This window comes from Pan troglodytes, chromosome 7 (genome assembly GCF_028858775.2).
Source record: "Pan troglodytes isolate AG18354 chromosome 7, NHGRI_mPanTro3-v2.0_pri, whole genome shotgun sequence".
NCBI classification, from domain to species: Eukaryota; Metazoa; Chordata; class Mammalia; order Primates; family Hominidae; genus Pan; species Pan troglodytes.
In genome coordinates this window covers 143,234,030-143,251,069 of record NC_072405.2, presented here as the reverse complement: position 1 = coordinate 143,251,069, position 17,040 = coordinate 143,234,030, and the positions used below count along the sequence as shown (strand labels likewise).

The following is a 17,040-nucleotide window of genomic DNA, read 5'->3' as shown; positions in this document are numbered from 1 at the left end:
CATAATAATGATTTACTCTTGTTTCAACCCCAAATCTTGATATTCATATATTTTGTGGATAAAGGAGGAAAATTGTAAAAGGGTAGTGATAAAAGAGACAGAGAGCTAAGTCTCCATCAAGGCAAGAAGTGAACAGTCACTTCAGAAGTTGACAAATCAAGGAATAGTGGGATTCCATGGGTAACTGGTTCCAGGACTCCTCCCACCCATGGCTACCAAAATTCACAGATGCTCGTCTCTTATACAAAATGGTGTAGCATTTGCATATAACTCACACACATTCTCTGTATACTTTAATCATCTCTAGATTACTTAAGATGTCTAATACAATGACTACACACAGCTTTGTCTGCATGGATTCAATGTAGTACTTGACGCATAGCAAATTCAAGTTTTGCTTTATGGAATTTTTTGGAATTTTATTTTCTGATTATTTTTGATCTATGTGTCGTTGAACACACGGCTATGGAACCCACATACAGCAGGCCAACTGTAACTTAGAAACACGGAGGCCAGGATGAGAAAAAAAGTAGTTAGAAGAGTTGAAAGTTGGGGCTACTAGGAGTGGGAGTGGCAGATGAGTAGAGATGACATAGGGAACTCATTTGTTTTGCTTTTTTTTTTTTTTTTTTTTGAGATGGAGGCTGTGTTGCTCAGGCTGGAGAACAGTGTGATCTCAGCTCACTGCAACCTCCGCCTCCCGGGTTCAAGAGATTCTCCTGCCTCAGCCTGTCTAGTAGCTGGGACTACAGGCATACGCTAGCATGCCTGGCTAATTTTTGTATTTTTAGTAGAGATGGAGTTTCACCATATTGGTCAGGCTGGTCTCGAAATCCTGATCTCGTGATCCACCCACCTCAGCCTCCCAAAGTGCTGAGATTACAGGTGTGAGCCACTGCGCCTGGCCTGTTTTCTTTTTAAACCATAAATCTTTTGAGACTTTTTGATTATTTCAACTGTGTTTGTACATTAACTTGATAAAATTCAAAATCAATTTTGACCAAAATCTGGCTAGCACATGTATTATCTGTTTGGTCTTGGGCAACCTTATCTGTCTCTAAGCCCTACTCCACCATCTGTGACATGGCAATAACGATGCCAACCTTACAGTATTTCAGGAAGCTAACGTCTATCATGAATGCAAAGTGCTTAGCATACACAGTTTCTATAGAAGGCTCAAAAACTTTATATATAATGCGTTCTCCAAAGTTAGCTATTTTAACTGACTGAGGGAAACTAATAACATATATGAGTAAAAGACATTTTTATACTTTTAGCCACAGCCCTGGTTTTAAATAATTTCCTCCTACATGAGCTATATTCTGTCTCTCCAGCCAGGGCCATAATAGCCATAATGACAGATTTCTAGGGCCCCTTAGACATCATGTCACAGGACAGGAATTAACATCGCTTGGCCTCTTGGCTGAGCAGCGTCTGGAGCCCAGCCTGAGCCTCTCATTTCCTGACAAAGGGAAGCAGAAAAGGGGACGGTGCAGTGAGGCCCATGCTGTCCTGACCCCTCCACCTCACCCCCATCTAGAGCGTCCAGATGTCTCTACTGCACCCAACCTCTCTGCACTTTCTGCTGACTCATGCCATGAGTGAGGAGGATCAGTGGGATGTGCAGGAGCAAGGGCAGCCTGGGTCCAGTCTATGTTACCGGGCACCTGGGCACCTGGGCTCCTGGACTCAGGGCCAGTGTTTCATCATTAGACGTCACAGTGCTGCCCAGTGTGGCCGATAACTGTAAGCTCCAACTCTTTTGCACTAATAAGGAGCTGACTTATTTCCCTTTTTGGCCATAAATAACACCATTCTTGACATTGCCTCCGGATTGTGTGTGTCTAGTCATTACTCGATAGGGCGAAATAATCCTTAAAATGAAAACTGGGAGAACGCGACTTAGGTCTTACTCTGCTTCAATCAGCCACATAATTTCCACAAATCATTTCATTCCCGTGAGTCAGTTTTCTCATCTGCAAAGTGGGCATGTTGCTGGTACTCACCCCACTTATACATGTGTTTAATTCATAGGAGCTGGAATTAATGCGAGTGATATGCAAGCTGTCAACTTCTGTACAAAAGCAAGGGGGAAGAGGAGAAAGAAGATGAATGAGGGGGTACTCTCATCCAAGAGATAAAAAGACAATGAACTCACCTTTCTCTGTGAGGGAAGGCAGAACAACCAAAGGGCAAAAACTGGGAGCATTATTTTGAGCAACTGAAAAGGAAAAAGCAGTCTTTTAGTTCTTTTCTACCCCCATGGTATCATCGAGTTCAGAAGGCATTAATATAAGTATAAGATGGTGATTGTAAAATTGGACTTGGAAGGCAGACAGACTGCCCCAACCTGTATCGGTCAGGGTGGGCTGGATGATGCTGAGCTAACAAACAATCTCAACATATAAGTGGCTTAGAACAGTTCAGGATCCCTCTCCTTGCACCACCTGCCTACTGCAGAGAGGCTGGGGGCTTTGCTCTATGTTATCGTCTCTCAAGGACCAAGCTGAAAAAGGCACCTTCTTGCCTCAAGTTTCAATAATTGCCATGCAGGGCAAAGCCAATGCAGCAGATTTATTTCAGTCTTGCTCTTAGAGCTTTTGCCTAGAAGTGACACATATCATTTCTTTTCTCATGACATTGACCAAAGTTAGGTTATGAGATCAAGGGTGAGGAGGTGCAGTCCTACCCCGTCCCAGAGAGCAGAGAGCCGAAACGTGTGGGAAACAACACAAATGCTAGCCACTAACACTTACTGACTCTGTGAACTGGGCAAGGCACTTATGGTTTCTGGGCCTCAGTTTTCACATCTGTACAATGAGGTTAGTACTACCCACCTAGAGAATTATGACAAAATTACAGGAGATAACACAATTTATTACATTTGGCACTGTGCCAGGCATAAGATACCAGCTCAGCAAATGCCAGCTGCTAATAGCAAGCAGCACAGCATGGTGGCAGCCTGCACTTTGAAGGCAGACAGACTGGATATGGACCTCATCAGACCACTTGGAAGCAGCATAGAGTAACAAGTCCTCTAACTTCCTCTATTTTCAGTTTCAGCATTGATAAAACGAAGATGATGTAAACATTAAATGAAGAACCATTCATACCCAGTATGTGACACATAAATGCAAATTATCTTCTTCCCCTTTTTCTTCCTTTACTGAATAAATCTAAATCTTCATTACTCTTTTCTCTCCAGTGGCCCAAACTAGGACGGTACATGGGATCTCCTTGCTCACAGGGAGCTGCGGCAATGTAGCATGGCCAGCAGTCAAAAGTAGGGGCTCCCGGGTCAGCAGCCCCAGGCAAGATTGGTTTGCCACTTTTCTGCTGTGTAACTTTGAGCAAATTACTCAACCTCTCTGTCTTCAGTTTCCTTGTCTATAAAATGGGCATAGTAACAGTGCCTCTCTTAGGGTTGCGAGGTTTAGATGAGCTGATACTGGTGCAGCTCTGATCACACAGTAAACATTCAATACATCCTGTGTATGATTCACTCTTAATACTGCCCTTTAACAATAATATACTCTTGCCATGTCTCTTGTCCCTGCGTGTCTCCATGAAAAGCCATGGGTCAGAGTCATGTTGTGTTCTGGTCCCAAAGTCCTTGTGTGGTTCCCCTCACATCCACCTCCTTCTCTGCCTTCTTCACTTTGGTCAGATATGCCAAGCCCCAGCCTCTTTGGGTTCCAGAGCCTTCAATCCTATTATGTCTTTTCCCCTTGGCATCATCTGCCTGGAAGCACCTGCTACTATCACTCTAAGGCACCAGATCTCAAACTTTGGCAGACTTCCAAATTACCTGGAGGGCATGGTAACACACACCTTGCTGGGTCCCACCCCAGAGTGTCTGATTCCGCAGGTCTGGGATGGGATCTGAGGTCTACATTTCAAGCAAGTTCCCCAGCGCTGCTGTTGCTGCTGATCCATGCTGAGCTAAGGCTTCTGTCATCTCACGTTCTGGGAGCTCCTAATATAACTCATAATTGCTCAGAAGTACCCCCATGTTCCTCTATATCCAGCTGGCCAGCTTGATACTTGTCACCCTGTTGTCACTTGTTTAAAATGTCTGTTCTTCCCAGAAGAGACTCTCAGAACCAGGCTCCTGAGAGTGCAATCTTCAGAGAATAATTTGACTATCTATGTTGAGGGCATTCAAATGTCCACACCCTTGGATCCAGTAATTCTGCTCCTAGAAATTTACTTTGAAATTCAAAGCAAGCTCTGTTTGCAAAGGAAACATCTCCCAATACTGATTGAACACTGGCAACTACATAAATGCTGAACACTATGAGAATGGTGGCGTGAGCTACAGCACATCTACTGGGGGGATTACCATGCATCTCACGTCAGCAGAGCATTTATCACACAGTCTGCTGCGTTGCTTTACTTTCCTTTCACACCCACTATCAGTGAGAAAAAGTAACAGGCATTATAAGCCTTTGCGTGGGACCTTCTTTATTGTACAGGACTGAGATGAGCCCTGAGAATCCTCAGCTTCCATATGTAGGTAGCAATTTACGTAGAATCTATTCTTTTTCATCATTCACATCCTATGAACAGCTTCTTAACCTTTTACTAAGCATAAAGTCTTCTGCTGGCACTAGGCTAGCATTTGGCATGCAGTTATCTCATTTAATTCCCTAACAATCGGATGAGATAGGGCCTACTCTTACCGCATGCAGTGCTGTGCTGGCAAATATGGTACAACTGATGAAGTGGGAGTAAGAGCTATTTTTTACTCACAACATTTCTGATACCACGTCTGTCAGGTTTTTTGCCCCCACACCAACCAATTCTTCAACCCTCTGTTCCAGTGATTCAATTCAATCCAGACACTAACTACCTGGATTTCAAGTCAGACCCCACAGGTTAAGTCTCAGTCCCAGAAGACTGCCCCCACTTCAGATACCAATCACAAGCCCTGAGCCTCCTGCACTTCTGACCATATAAATTGGGAGTTTCCATGACCACCTCCTTGGGGTCAATAATTTGCTAGAATGGCTCCCAGGACTCAGGGAAACCACTATCTATTAAAGTTTTATTATAAAGGATACAACTCAGAAACAGCCAAAAGGAAGGGGTGCATAGGACAAGAGGGCCAGAGGGGGAGCCTCCACACCCTGTTTAGGTGCCCCACCCTCCCAGCACCTCTGTGTGTTCACCAACTCAGAAGCTCTCCAAACCTGGTTGTTGAGGGGACTTAAGGAGGTTCCATCACATATGAGTAATTGAGTAAGTCATTGGCCATTGGTCAATGAACTCAATCTCCAGCTGTTCTCTTCTTCTTGGAGATAGGGGAGGGGGACTGAGAGTTCCAATCTTCTACTCTTGCCTTGGTCTTTGTGGCAGCTAGCCCTCCTTCTTAAGCTGTCTAGGGGCCTCCAGCCACCAGTCATCTTATTAGAAGACAAAAAGATACTTTTGTCACTCTAGAGATCCCAAGGGACTCAAAAGCTCTTGACTTAGAGGCTCCTTCCCCAGCCCCCTTGTCCTATGTACCCCTTCCTTTTGGCTGTTTCTGAGTTGTATCCTTTATAATAAAACTTAACTAGTAAGTGTTTCCCTGAGTCCTGGGAGCCATTCTAGCAAATTATTGACCCCAAGGAGGAGGTCATGGAGACCCCCAATTTATATGGTCAGAAGTGCAGGAGGCTCAGGGCTTGTGATTGGTATCTGAAGTGGGGGCAGTCTTCTGGGACTGAGACTTAACCTGTGGGGTCTGACTTGAAATCCAGGTAGTTAGTGTCTGGATTGAATTGAATCACTGGAACAGAGGGTTGAAGAATTGGTTGGTGTGGGGGCAAAAAACCTGACAGACGTGGTATCAGAAATGTTGTGAGTAAAAAATAGCTCTTACTCCCACTTCATCAGTTGTAACATATTTGCCAGCACAGCACTGCATGGGGTAACAGTAGGCCCTACCTCATGAGATTGTTAGGGAATTAAATGAGATACTGCATGCCAAATGCTAGCCTAGTGCCAGCAGCAGACTTTATGCTTAGTAAAAGGTTAAGAAGCTGTTCATAGGATGTGAATGATGATAAAGAATAGATTCTACAGTAAATTGCTACCTACATATGGAAGTTTCTATGTGGGTTGCAGAGACACATAATTAGAAGAGCTTGTCATTTCCTTTCCAGATTCTTACATCTAGAATTGCAAGAGGGTCCAAAAACATTTGCTTAGCAGAAGACAGGAACTGTGAGGCTTCAACTCTCTTTTCTAGAAGTCACATTTGACTTTGTAAACAGATCTTGCCCCACTTGCAGACAATGCACAGCTGCAGATAAGATGGGCAGCCCTAGTTCTCTTCAAAGAACAGAGAGTACCAATGCCCCAGAGGCCCACCCCTTCCAGGAAGCCCTGGGCTCTGGGGTACTGCTTAACCACAGAGCAGCCCCTTATTCCACGCACCACCCCCTCCTCCCCTTAGCACTTATACCCTTGTCCTCTGGAGGCTTAGAACAGTTCCTCTCTGGCTCTACTGCCAGGAAGGGGCTGCAAACAGTCTCATTTGCATTCACATTGCTTAGCCTGAGACTCTGCAATTCTATGCTAAGATGCATGGAACTTTCTGCTCACTTCTGAACTCTGCTCATAGCAGAATCAGAAGGCCCATGGCTGCAGGCTCTTTGGACTCTCCTTTTGGTGCTCTGCTGCACTAGGTCTGTGCTTTTCTCTTTCTGAATGCTGGGAGACTCTGCTCCGTCCTTTGATCTGTGACCACAGCCCTGTAAGAAGGTTATGTTTCAATTGTCCATGTGTGCAGGTCTCTGCCTCTGAGGCTGTGAGATCTGTAAGGGCAGGGACATGCTACCTCCTCTCTACTTACTGCCTATGGCTAGTCAGTGGCCACTGCTGCTTCACCCCACTTCCCTTTCTCTATATCCAGCTTTCCCCCAGAGTCACTTTTGTATAATCCCTTGCAGAACAGAATTTCCTGTTCCTCTCTCATGCTCTGAAGAAGCACCCCCAACACCCTACCTCTCCCCTGGGATTCCACTACAGTAATACAAGCCACATCGCAGTGTAATTCTCTGAGGCTGGGGAGGAGAACAGCACCCTCCTCCCAGAGGGGTGTGAGTTGATACAAGGAATGCCTTTAGACACAGAGTAGTGTCTGTGACATGGTTTGGAGGTGTGTCCCCTCCAAATCTCATGTTGAAATGTGATCTCCAGTGTTGGAGATGATCCTGGTGGGAGGTGTTTGGGTCATGGGGATGGATCCATCATGAATGGCTTGGTACTGTCCTCGCAGTAATGAGTGAATTCTCGCTCTATGAGTTCACACAAGAAGTAGTGTTTAAAAGAGCCTGGCACCTCCTCTCTTGTTCCCTCTCTCTTTCTCTCACTGTCATCATGTGACAGGTCTGCTTCCCCTGCACCTTGTGCCATGAGTAAAAGCTTCCTGAGGCTTCTCCAGAAGCTGGGCAGATGCTGGTGCCATGCTTGCACAGCCTGCAGAACCATGAGCCAAATCAACCTCTTTTCTTTATAAATTACCAAGTCTTGGATACTCCTTTATAGCAATGCAAAATGGATGAACACAGTCTGACATACAGTAATGCTTAAGAAAGATTTGTTTTCTTTAACATCTGTCTCCTTAGCCAGACTGTCAACCCTTTGTGGGCAGGGACTTCTACCCTCTGTGCTTCCAAGGTGTTTGGCATATAGTAGGAACTCAATAAATCTCAATTCCTAATTGATCCTAGTGGCAATTCCTCAGAAACAGGGGACCTAGTGTGATATGGTTTGGCTCTGTGTCCCCACCCAAATCTCATCTTGTAGCTCCCATGATTCCCATGTGTTGTGGGAGGGAGCTGGTGGGAGATGATTGAATCATGGGAGTGGGTCTTTCCCGTGCTATTCTCATGATAGTGAATGGGTCTCCCAAGATCTAATGGTTTTAAAAATGGGAGTTTCCCTGCACAATTTCTCTCTTTGCCTGCTGCCATTCATGTAAGATGTGACTTGCTTCTGCTTGCCTTCTGTCATGATTGTGAGGCTTCCTCAGTCATGTGGAACCGTAAGTCCAGTTAAACCTCTTTCTTTTGTAAATTATCCAGTCTTTATCAGTATGTCTTCATCAGCAGCATGAAAATGGACTAATACATAGTGTTAATGGGCTCATAGTCATCACTCAGTATAGATGTCACTATACTAAATGACCAAACCATGGACTTGAAGCAAGGCCAAAATCTATTATTGAAAATATTCATCAAATCCTTGGTAAAAATGTTTGTCTCATGTGCCAGTGCTGACAGAGAGGTGAAGGAGAGGATCCTATCCATCCTGCAAGGCTCAGGCCCAGAGATTCCTGTCTCTAGGCAGACTTTCCTAGTCCCATAGAGGCTACTTCCTACTATTATGTATGCAATTACCTAATACAAAGCTAAGAGTGGGGAAAAAAGTAATGACAATGTCAGCTTCAGTGCTGGGATTTTACATCAGTATACTGGTGTGGTTTTGTTTACTAGAGAAAATAGAATCCAATGTACTAATGTTCAGAACTCAGCTAATAAGTATGTTTTGGCTCAAACTATATCATAAATCAAAAGATGGTTTCTTACTGGTCCACATGGCCCAGCTGTGAGAATACTGTAATTTATTAAACCAGTCTCCTTAAGTAAGGTTACCCTTCTCAAACTAGGTCTTAGGAGGAAATAATCCACAAAGTCTTAAGACTTATCCCACCACCCACTTCTGTTTGATGAAGACAACTTAAGGGAGAAAGAATCCTGTCCTGCTCTGCTGGAGAGTCAAATCACACCATGTCAACACAACCTTGTGACAGCCAGTCCTCCTCCTTCTGTTCTGAAGTGAGAACCACGGAGCCACTCACACCAGAATGCCCATAAGCCATGTGCATCCCATGGTGTTTTCTGCTCAGGGGCCATGGATGGAAGAATGAGAGTCTGATGACATTGTAGCACTTTTTCTTTCTCTCCCCAGGCACCCAGACACTGCAAGCAGGCAGTGCACAGTGTGAAAGACCACCTGCTTGGGGAGAGGAGATTGCAGGAGCTGGGCCTTAGGCCAAAAAGAGGGCCCATAGGAACCTTCCAGCAACAGGCTTCCACACCTCCTCTATGGTTTCATCGTTTGTCCCCTCCAAAACTCATGTTGAAATTAAATTGCCATTGCAACAGTAATGAGAGGTGAAACCTTTATGAGGCAGAGCCCTCATGGGTGGGACTAATGCCATTATAAAATGGCAAGTTTGGTCCCCTTTCTTTTCTTTGCTCTTCTACCTTTCCCCATGGAATGATGCAGCAAGAAGGCCTTTGACAGATGCTGGCTCCTTGATATTTGACTCTCCAGTCTCCAGAACTGAGAGCCAATACATTTCTGTTTATTATAAATTACCTAGTCTGTGGTATTCTGTTATAGCAGCACAAAATGGACTAAGACACCTCCCAAGCACAATTTCTTTCTCCCATGTTTCCGTGACACTTTACTGATAAGTGTTCTAGTATTTCATTTCTTCTGCTATATTTAATCATATTTCCTCATATTTTCCTCACTAGACTGTGTCTAAGGAAAATGAATATATCTTATTAATCTCACTTTCCACAGTGCCCAGCACAGTATATAACTGAAAACAGACACTCAGTAAAGTTGAAAAACTTATAGTAAGAGAGACCCAGCACAAGAATGTTGTATTTATTTATAATCTTTAACTCCTTCTTAGACTGTGAGTGACTGCAAAACAGAAATCATGGCTTTTTCACCTTCAATCACACAACATAGTGGTTTAGGGTCAGAAAGACTTGTGTCCAGATTCTAACTCTGATTTACTTTCTGGTGACCTTGAGTAAGTGACAACCTCTCTGAGCCTCTAATTCCTCATGATACATGGGTGTGAAAATTAAGTGAGATAGTGCATGCAAAGTGTTTGGAATCCAGCCAGGCACACAGTATGAGCCCAATACATAGAGGTTATATTGGTAATGCCAGAGGACCCCCAGGTATGATTAACGCTCAGTCAATGTTGGTTGAATAAGAACCCCTCTGTGAATGTTTAATTCCCTGCTCTAAGTTTCTGGTCAAAACTCCTGAGTCGAGTCCCCAGACTGACCCCACAGAATATATGCTGGAAAAAGTTAATGATCTATGCAGTCAGATGAAAAGAAAAAGAACAGATGGAATGAGTTGGGACAATGAGTACCTTGATTCCTTCCCCTGCCAACTCCTGTCAAGATGTTGTAACACTCTGGTCTGATTCTCATTACTTCTGAACAAATGAATTACTTCTTAAGCTTCTTTTTACCCGATTCTTCCATGAGTAATATGAAGATGGAAAATGACATTTTTAAGACTTTGGTGAGGTAAGGAGGTGAGAGGACAGATGGGGCAAGGGGGAAGTGAGAGGTGAGAGCTCAGTTCTGAAGTCTCCCAAATACCTAGTGCTGGCACTGGGTCTCCTTTGGGGTCAAAGACCTGGGCAGGTATTTTCTCCCTTCCTCTATGAGTTAAAGCAAGGAAACTGTTATATATGGAACATTATTCCTTTAATAGAAACTCACTGAGGATATTTCATTATACAATCCTGATGTTTTTCTTAAAATAATTTCAGATGTTAAAATAAAATAAAAAGCCAATAGAGTCAATTCAGATCAAATCACAGGATGCTGAAGGTGGACACCAGCAGGAAGATTCCATTCAAACTGGTAATAATTAACTCCAGAAACATCTTCCATGAAGTTGAGGCACACACAGGGAATGGGTAGGCTCATGAGCAAGGGCCGAGCGCCAGATCCTGCCTGGGAGCTGCATCTGGATCTTTCATGTTGGATATGGCTATGGAACAAGGCACCAAACCACCAACTGGTTTGATTTGTTAGTTTATCAGTATTTATTCTTTTTAATGTGTTAGTCAATTTCTTGTTAATCAATTGAGTTGGGGGAAAGTCAGTCAGGAAAGGTATCTAGACATTTTCCTGTCTAGTCATTTTTGGGATGTGAAAGACCTGCCAGGAGGCAACATCGTAAAGGGAAGGAGAATAAGTTTGGGGTCATCAGGTCTGGGCCTGAAGCCTGCCTCTGTTTCCTACCAGCTGTGTGGTTTGGGTCAAGCAATTCAACTTTCTATGCTGCAGTCTTCTCACCTTAAAATGGAAGAAACAATACCTACTCTGCAGGAGTATTATGAGTATTAAATGGTATAACCCACGTAAATCCATCATGGTCTGAAACGGCAGGGACATGAAGAATGTAATTTCTTCTCTCTTTGCCTACTTTGGACAAAGGGTTATATTGGGTGAAATAAACAATGTGGCTGGGTGCGGTGGCTCACGCCTGTAATCCCAGCACTTTGGGAGGCCGAGGCGGGTGGATCACCTGAGGTCAGGAGTTCAAGGCCACCCTGGCTAACATGGTGAAATCCCATCTCTACTGAAAATACAAAAATTAGCTGGGCATGGTGGTGGGGGCCTGTAATCCCAGCTACTTGGGAGGCTGAGGCAGGAGAATTGCTTGAACCCAGGAGGCGGAGGTTGCAGTGAGCTGAGATCACGCCATTGCACTCCAGCCCGGGTGACAAGAGCAAAACTCCACCTCAAAAAAAAAAAAAAAAAAAAAAAAAAGGAATGGTCAAATGTAGGGATCTCGAAGACCCCTTCCACATTTCCAGATCAGACAGTCCATGGCTCTATTTTCTAGGGCAAGTGCTAAGTAAGAGCCAGAATTCCCCGTATATTTACTCTGAAACTAATAAGGAAGCCACTAGTGGGAGAAGTTGGAAATACTAAACCTCTGCTCAGCCTCTCTCTAATTTGACTCCTCCTAGTTGAACACAGGGTGTTCCATCTTTTTGGATCTGGGACATCTTTGTGAATTTGCTTCTGGGACACAGGATGAAGATGTCTAGTTTCCATGTGGCTGCCCACTATTCCCCAAATCTATCCATACCATAAACACATGTGATGTAAGCAGTGACAGAATCATAGTGAGTCTCATTCGCTGTTTTCACCAATGGAAAAACTGAGGAAGTGGTGTGACTTTCCGAAAGACAAACCCATAGTAAGTAGATGGCACAGTTGGAACAAACCTAATGTCTCCTTATCTGAGTCCAGGAGCTCTTATGCCACACTGTAAATGCCATTCATTCCTTCATCAATTTCAAATTGAGCTCCTAAAACGTGCCACATAGATATAATCAGAATCATACTTTAAGGACCCATGTTGGGTCAATGCTGCCTTGGCCCTGAAGTCCTAACTCTATATGCATTGTCAAATACACATTGGTTGTCCCCGTTTTCCTCCATGGGATTACTATGTGCTACATTGTCTTGATTGTCAAGGTAAGAAAACCAAGGAAATGTGCCAGAGTCTATATCTATTGATTTTGCCTGTCCAGCAACAGTGCCTTCACTACTGTTTGAGGAACACCCCCTATCCTAGTGCATACCATCTTGTTAGGACTGTCAAGCTGTCCCACTCTCCCTCTGGCAGCGTGCTGACTAAGCCCAGGTGGGACCAAACTCTCCTCCTTGAATTTAAAGGTTGAATATAACCACTAAACCCTATGGAGCAGATTAATGATGATCATGGCACACTGAAGAAGTTGCCTATTTGTTCTTGTTACATACATCCATGGAAATGGTCCATTTCCATCTTTACTGAGACCTAGTTGCTCATCCTTCCTTTGAGTCAATGAGCAAACTTTCAATAAGTTTCTTGTCTGCTTAAGTTAAACAGAATCCATTTCTGTTGCTTGAACCCAGTGAATCTTCATTAATCTACTCACCAATCCAAGAACATTGTCCTAATGCATGGCTGGGAAATAGTTAACTAAAGATGTCCATATAGCTGTCATGAGAAGGGTACTTACTGGGCTTCTGGTACCATCCGAAGGGATAGGTGTGGACTTCAATGTCAGGAGAGCCACAGTCCAAAATGCGCCAGGCTCCTCCATTCTCCTCACTGCACATCTGAATTCCCAAGCTGTTCAGAGTGAGACATGTCACTTTTCCTCCTGGGGTGGAAAAAAAAAAAAAAAACACAATCAGGAAACTGAGTACAATGGAAGAGTCTAATGAATGAGAAAAATTCTGCAAGTACATTGTTCAGCAGACATTTGGGATACACCACTATATTTCAGATACTATCTCAGCCACTGCTGAAAAACCTGGTACCTGAACTCAAGGAGCCTCTGATCTAAGAGCAAAGGGATAGAGCTACTTATCAAGCACCTAACATGTGCTCAGGGCTGTGCTAGGTCTCTGTTGGTATCACTTCACTTGGTCCTCACATAGCCTTACGAGGAAGGTAGCTTTGGTAGCCCTATATACAGATGAGGAGGAAACAGAGGCTCAGGGAGATTAAGTGACTTTTCCAGAATCACACACTAGTAAGGGAATCAACCAAGCATTAAGTACACATCATACAAATGGATCCAAAGTTTGCCAAGCTGCTTGGCCTAAGTGTTGAAAGATGAACAAAAGATATCTAAGTCAAGAGTAGAAGGAAGGAAGTTTGGCCAGGTAGAACTGCACATGTAAAGTGATGATCACTGGACTAGGAGCCATGTCTCAGCTACCACATTTATTAGCCAGTTGCCCTCTCCAAGCCCCCATTTCCTTATCTGTGAACGAGGATAGGAGATGCTGAGGATTTGTAAAAGCATAGATGTGAATGTGTTTTCTAAACTGCAGAGCACTGTGCGCAGGGGAGAGGAAGTTGTTACTATTATTACCTTTTAACTGGGAAACATTTAGAAATCCAAAGCCAGTGCAGCATGGGTCCGCATCGCACCGTCGTTCACATTCAAAGAACCTGGCATAGGAAGAGAAAGAGCAGGCCTGAAGGTTTTCACTGGTGACCCAGGACCTACTGGGTGGGCTGATGGTAGTCATTCTTGCTTTGGGGAACTAGCTTATTTTTTTACCCCCTACTTAAACTGGGGGTGCTTTGGTCAATATGCATGAGTGGATTCTTAGCTTTGAGGTTCTTTCTGAAAACAAAATTCTACTCCTCTCAGGAATACTGTCCTGCCATTAATCATTTATTCACCCATTCATTCATCATGCATATATTCTGTGCCTATTATGTGCCAGGCTCCAATCAAGCTAACCCAGGATCCAGAATGTACTCTTTCAATCCTTTCAGGTAAACAGAAGGTCTCAGCTTTGGACTCTGGGAAAATAAAGAAATAACAGGGAAGGCATTTCTAGGAAGAGGAGAGTCCATAGGCTTACAGTCAGGGTGACCCAGCCAGGGGCCTGTTTAAGCAGCCAGAGCCGAGCCTGTGCTCCCCTTCACTTCCCCTCTTACTCACTGTACAACGTGGATAATCACACTCTACCAATGCATTTCGGTTTACTGGGTCAGCCCATCCAGCCAGGCTCTCTCAAGACTGACCTTCTTATCCACTCAATAACTAAGCCCCACCCTCAGCTTCTAGGGCTATTCATGGCAGGAGGGACTTAATGGCTCCAAACCAATGCTTCTGGGGTCAATTCCAAGTTTCCCCTGCCCCGACCACTCTGCTCCAGTCTGACCACTCATTCGTGACTCCTGAGAGCTTTCTCAAACACTTAGCCCCTTCTTGGTGAGGGGATCCTGCCTCGTATTGCCATTCTCCTTCCCTGAACCCAAGCCACATCCCAGCGGTGATGCTTTTACCTGCTGGGCAGCATCTCCAATGTTGGCAGCATCTGTGCCCTGATGCCTGCAAGTCACCTCTCTGCTTTTCCATTCCCTAGTTCTCTGCTAACCTGTCCACTTACCGCTTCCTTTTCCTATCTTGGAAGCTCATTTCTAAGATCCAGTCTAGACCATGGATTTTCCCAGCCAACTACATTTCCCTGAGTCCAGACGCACAATCTACTCCCCTAGTTCCCATCCCAGCTCCGCGGTCAGGCTGATCCCTGGTTCCAACCCTCCTTTTCATCCAACGCTCCCATCAGCACAGTGGTATCCAGCTGAATCTCAAGACAGACTAGCCTGCCTCATCTTTTTACCCCCATTTTCAAAAGTAGATCTTAAGCACCAGCAACATGATTCAGTCATAACTCAAGAGTACTTCATAGATCAATGGTTCATGAATGGATGACCCTTGAATTTTTAAGTATAAAAGAATCACCAGGGGAAGCTTCCTTAAAGGTCAGATTCTTGAACTCCATCCCAGGAAATGCTGATTTAGCAGGTTTGAAATAGGACCCAAGGATGCAGCTTATAAATAGGACCCAAGAATGCAGATCTGTGGATCTCACCCATTAGAATTCACATTCAGCTCTCCGGGTGATTCTAATGGGTAAGATCCACAGACAATACTAGGAGAGACATCATCTTCAATTAAAACAACTAAATAATGACAAAGCAAATAAATCAATCATAAAATAAATTTTAAAAATAAATAAAAAATAAAAATTATTTATATGTATATGAGTCTGTTAAAATTGCCACTTGCTCTCCAGATTCTGAGCACTGCAATGTGAGGTTTTGACAATCAAATTTAGTACCATACTTGATAATTTATATTAAATAATGCTCAGTGGCTCTTTCATCATCCAGCGAGTAGTTCAAGGCTAAATGTTCTGTTTACTATCAGTAACTTACCTTAGCTGAGGTTTTCAGATATGGTTACCTCCTTATTACCTTTTACCCCCTTAGCTTTGGATTTTATAGTTTTTATTTGTGCTTTTTTTTTTTTTTTTTTTTTGACAGAGTCTTGCTCTGTTGCTAGGCTGGAGTGCAGTGGCGCGATCTCAGCTCACTGCAACCTCCACCTCCTGAGTTCAAGTGATTCTTCTGCCTCAGCCTCCTGAGTAACTGGGACTACTAGCATGTGCCGCCACCATGCCCAGCTAATTTTTGTATTTTTAGTAGAGACGGGGCTTCACCATGTTGGTCAGGATGGTCTTGATCTCTTGACCTCGTGATCCGCCCTGCTCGGCCTCCCAAAGTGCTGGGTATGCTTCTGTTTTTAGCTGTGATTGTGTCATCTTCTTTGAGGAATTATTATTCATAATAAACATTAGGGGTGAGACACAAGTAGCTTACCCATTAGAAATAGATTTTTCAGACATGGGCACTTTATTTCTAATGGATATCCCCATCAGTTTTTGGAATGGCAGGCGAGTGTAAAAGTTCTTCACTTTATCTTCCAGTATAACTACATAGAGGAAGAAAGAAAATACATTACTTAGAGATTTGCTGTAGTCATGAAAATATGAGGACAAATGAGTAAAATACAGACTGAAAGTTTCCAATTAAAGATGACATATTAAATTCATATTAACCCTCATTTCCTAGCTCAAATCTCACTAAAATGATGGTAAGTCCACAGGGACAAAGATTTTTTTTAAAAAAGTGGAGACACAGCAACAAAATGTTGGAAGCTAGAAAGCATATGGAGGAATAAAAATAGACCTAACAGACCAAGAAAACTACTCAACTTTTCTGTGGGAAGAACCAAGAAGCAATGCCATCTGCCCTCTGGAATCCCACAAGGTTTAAGTATGGCAGCCCTGGGGGTGAAGGTGGCCCAAACAGAAGTACTGGCTGCAATCTCTTTAAGAAGCTATTTGGCCTCTAGATGCTCTCCTCTCCTCTCCGCAGCTGACAACAGCCCTCTCCCCACCATGGAAGAAGATAGAAGGTTCATTCTCTCAAGATGACAGAAGAGAGGATCTCTTGGGTGCATCGGGTACAAACCATGGCATGAGCACTTCACAGAAAGTAGGAGATTCTTTCAAGTCAGCCTGCATAATGAATATTGAGGTGTCCCCCCCAACATTTTCCAAATTTATTTGGTGCCCAAACCACCAGGAGCCAGGTTCATGCCCCAAGGCCAGGTGTTGAGAAACTCCTCTGAAGGAGGAACCTAAAAATACTGGCATGAGGAATTCCCCAAAGGGCAACCCAACAGGATTATCCCTCAAAGAAACCTAGAGTCAACAAGTTCCCACCACACATTTGGGGCTGCCCAGTCAGCTTGTGGACCCCTTTGACATTCGAGTGGAAAAATAAGGGTCACTGGACATCTGAGAAAGACGTCCAACAGAGAAGATAGAACAGTAAATGAAA

At 43.9% G+C, this 17,040-nt stretch overlaps 1 protein-coding gene across 4 annotated transcripts in view; it reads right to left on the bottom strand.

Moving 5' to 3' along the window:
* TG (thyroglobulin) overlaps positions 1–17,040 on the bottom strand; it is a 269,572-nt gene that overhangs the window by 149,432 nt on the left and 103,100 nt on the right. For 3 of the 4 annotated variants that reach the window (XM_016959884.4, XM_016959886.4, XM_016959887.4), the window contains 4 exons: positions 16,015–16,126; positions 13,706–13,785; positions 12,842–12,985; positions 2,159–2,221 (listed from right to left, as the gene is read on the bottom strand). In XM_016959884.4, coding sequence (XP_016815373.4) covers positions 2,159–2,221; positions 12,842–12,985; positions 13,706–13,785; positions 16,015–16,126 — 399 coding nt within the window. The remainder of the gene's footprint in view (positions 1–2,158; positions 2,222–12,841; positions 12,986–13,705; positions 13,786–16,014; positions 16,127–17,040) is intronic. The other variant, XM_016959885.4, reaches the window with a different exon arrangement.